Source organism: Cryptotermes secundus, unplaced genomic scaffold (assembly GCF_002891405.2).
Source record: "Cryptotermes secundus unplaced genomic scaffold, Csec_1.0 scaffold265, whole genome shotgun sequence".
In the NCBI taxonomy this organism is placed as follows: domain Eukaryota; kingdom Metazoa; phylum Arthropoda; class Insecta; order Blattodea; family Kalotermitidae; genus Cryptotermes; species Cryptotermes secundus.
Window position 1 is genome coordinate 197,036 of NW_019725002.1, and position 3,773 is coordinate 200,808.

The following is a 3,773-nucleotide window of genomic DNA, read 5'->3' on the forward strand; positions in this document are numbered from 1 at the left end:
GATTAATTATAACAAAATGTAAGCAGTTTCTCAAGTAACACCACTTATATGATAATCCGATAAATATATATTATTCAAAGTCTTCAATAATATACTACAGTTTTCTGAAGTCATATAAATAATATATGGACACAATTAATGGGAAAACCTATTCCTTAATTTATAATACAAAGTGTTTCAAAATTTCTATTTGTCGCTTATAAATTTAATCATGTGACTGCTCTTATATTAGTGGGTGGAGTTATCGCTTGATGCCTCTTGTATTCTGGATGCTTGGGAATATGCCTTTGCATTTGGCAGGCCTGCCAACACGCATGCACTTAATCCATCCCGTTTCATGTTCATGGATGATGCCTTATGCCACTCATCAGAATCCACGTCATAATATTCCACAACTGCAATTGGCTGCAAATACTTGGCTCCTCCAGCGACAAAAATCATACCTTCCAAGACAACAGCCGCAAAATTATTGCGTCGATGGTGCATTTCAGAAATCTGTTGCCACTCTGAGGAACGCGTAGGATTATATCTCTCCCCTGATTTCAATATGGTATCCCCGTTATATCCTCCAAGAGCATACAGATAATTATTGTATGCCACAAGACTTAGTCCTGACCGGACAGTGGCCATAGAGTGAATAAATGTCCATTCGTTCGTTTGGGGATCAAACACTTCAGCAGACCTCAGCCCTTCATGTTCATTTAATCCACCCACAACGTAGATTTTGCCATTAAGACTAGCAGCGCTGGCTTCAGATCGTACACAATGCATTGATGGAATCATTTCCCACTGATTGAGATTTGGGCTGTACCTCTCAGCAGAATTCATTCCGATTCTTCCATTGTAACCTCCCAATGCATATATTTTACCATCTTGACTGCAAACGCTGACCCCGCCTCGGGGGCGGTGCATGCAGGCACAGTATTTCCACTTCTGAGTTATCGGGTTGTAGCAACATACTGTGTTCAAATATTCTCTGTCATCGTAACCACCAATGACGTAAATGAGGTTATTCAAGGCACACAAACCGTGGGTTTGTCGAGGTTCGATGACATCAGTTTTCGTATGTATGAACCATTTATCTGCCCTTATATCATAGGTTTCAATAAATCGTGTGTCTCTCTTGCAATTCCAGCCACCACAAGCAAAGATGATTTCATACGGAATACGAGGCCGAGAAATGGCATTATTCAGGACACGATTACATGATTGTCCAGAGTTCAGCTCGGCAAGGACAGATGAGGAGTATAGGCTGCTCTGCAACTCTGGATCTGCGAGAATTAGTTTATTCCTTATCACGTGCCTAAAGAAGTTCATATTCGTCAGTCCATATCGCACGCAGTGGATTAAAGTTCGGAGGTACTGTTTTCGAACCTGTAGGTCAGCTTCTATCCATTTCATAACTGCCTCGAACACAAGCTCTTCTCTGTGCACATTCAGTTCGTCATGGCGTAATATACATTCTAGTTCTTCTGCTGACAAGTCTTTGAACTCCGGACTTTGTATGAATATTTGTTTAAAGTTATGACATATATATTTGAGTCCTCGGTCTTCCAAGTGACAACAAAAATAACGCCTTGCAAACTTAAAAATCCCAATACAATTTTCAGGCTTAAGTTTTTCAAACAGATATTGGGAACTTTGATGCAAAACGCCAAGAATTTCATATTGATAAGCTATAGGCAATAGATGTTCAACATTTTCTAAAGTCACGTTACAGTGACCCGTGTAAGCATAATCCAAAATGAGGTCAAGTATATGGCCCGGAATATCCAGGTTCACTTCATTCATTTCAGTTTCGCCTCCCTTCAGACTGTTAGTAAACAAATCTTTAAAATATGAACTTACAAGAGATACAATTACTCTGTGTATGTATACTGTTTTCCCATCACTACTGCGAAGGATACCATCGCAAAACTGTTGATTCATGCGAAATTCGTTCCATGCTTTCGGAAATTCTACTAATTTGGAGTTATTTATATTACAGGTACATTTTGTTACATTTAAAGTTGGTATCTCTTTGTGCTGTGTCGCGTTGTTGGTAGAAAGTAATGCGCAAGTTGCTGCAGATTGCATCGCTTCCCTCGTGGTGATGTCCAATCGCCAAGCTATTCTGTCACTCACTTGTTCCCACGTAACTACTATTAATTAAAGCACTTCCACTGTTCTGTACCACTCCAGAGTCTCCTGGCACTGCTATGTCACGTCTAATTCTTTCTCGGAAGTTGCTTGTAACAATTGATGTTCCTCTACTTATGTGGTCAACAGCCGACGGGCCCTTCTTGTGTAACTTCGACACGAACCGCATACAATTCACTGCCTCCAGCAGCTCATCTTTTGATGCGTGCGTATTCGTTTCCGCGGGAACGTTTTCACCTAGCTGTTGCGTAGTGCAGTGAACAATTTTATTATGCGTTAGAACCGTTAGGAACGGACGTATTATTTCCCTCCACTATTCAGGCATTTAGGCATCAAATCACAATATACTGGCATGTACTTTTGGCTAGACACGGGGTTTGGATTGATAGTTGGAATTATTGAACACTTATAACTAGTAATTACAAATAGTTATAGCAATGTCACTCATTTACACACTCTGTAATTCACTGTACCTTCAGCACACGCATAGTCTTCTGTTTGTTATTCTGTGGCCACTAGCCGTTGCTGAGTAATGACTGGCAACAGTGGAGGTTCGTAACGACCAACCAAGAATTTCCAGTGCTTATTTGTAACTCATGACTGAAGTGAACTGCTGTATGATCGGGTAAATTGCTGCTGGTCTTTGCCAGCACAGTCGTTCCTCTTTCCGAGTTTCGCGAGACTCATGACCGTATTTTACTGTCTCATCAATCTCGGGGTCATGTAAATCTCCTCCTATTGTTATGCACGTATCCGTTGCAGCGGAAACGTGTTTATCGAGCCCTTGCCTAGCGACGGCTTTCTTTATTGGCTCCACTATTCCGGCTCTCCTTCGTCATGTCATAACACTAAGCTGCGAAACGCCTTTAAATAAGTTAAGAAACAAAATTGGTACCAAATCTCCCGCCCAATTTGAGAAAGATATATTAATTTTTCGTATACAATACTAAGCCTTAATTCGGACTCTTTTTTAAGTATGAGGTAAACAGGAAGACGCGCACACTTGAGATCTCAGCTACTTTTGATTTTATTTCTTCTGCGGCATCACGCAAGAAGCAAGAATGTAATAAATATTTAAAGTTTATTTTTTCATGGGTTCATATTTGTGTGACTTTGTTAAGGAACAAACAGCTCTGAACACACACAACTACAGTAAGTGACACAATAAAAATGAACATTGAAACGGATGTTAAAACAATAGGATGAAAATATACAACGAAGCAAATTAACAACAACAATATGCTTAAGGATACTAAGGACAAAGTGTACAGTGCAGTGGTCTCCCCAAATAAGTTTTGCCTGATGATGGCCCATATGTGGCCGAAACATGTAGCAATGACATCAAATGTACATAGTTAATGACATTTGAAACATTTAACGAACACTTTTTAGTGAATTAAATATATTGTGACAGGTGAACCCACTGCATAGAGAAGTCTCACTTCCTAGGTAACGCACTGTCAAGACATTGCGCTGACAACCAGCATCTATTGCTAGTCAACAGCTAGCAATTCCTAGGCAACGAATAGAGGCTCTAACGAATATTCTGGCTAACACGGGAAACGGAACCCTTCGACAATGTGTTCTCTCAGCGGTACGCGAAGAGCTACTTAAAAAGGTAGATTGCGACAGAG

At 40.3% G+C, this 3,773-nt stretch overlaps 1 protein-coding gene across 1 annotated transcript; it reads right to left on the reverse strand.

Moving 5' to 3' along the window:
- Positions 1–228: 228 nt before the first annotated feature.
- Positions 229–1,317, reverse strand: LOC111863165 (kelch-like protein 10). The gene has a single exon (XM_033750943.1). It carries the CDS (start codon positions 1,315–1,317, stop codon positions 229–231), a length of 1,089 nt encoding a protein of 362 aa, XP_033606834.1.
- Positions 1,318–3,773: the final 2,456 nt, after the last annotated feature.

Coding starts and splice junctions, on each gene's coding strand:
- LOC111863165 (XM_033750943.1), bottom strand. CDS start 1,317: ATGAACTTCTTTAGGCACGTGATAAGGAATAAACTAATTCTCGCAGAT.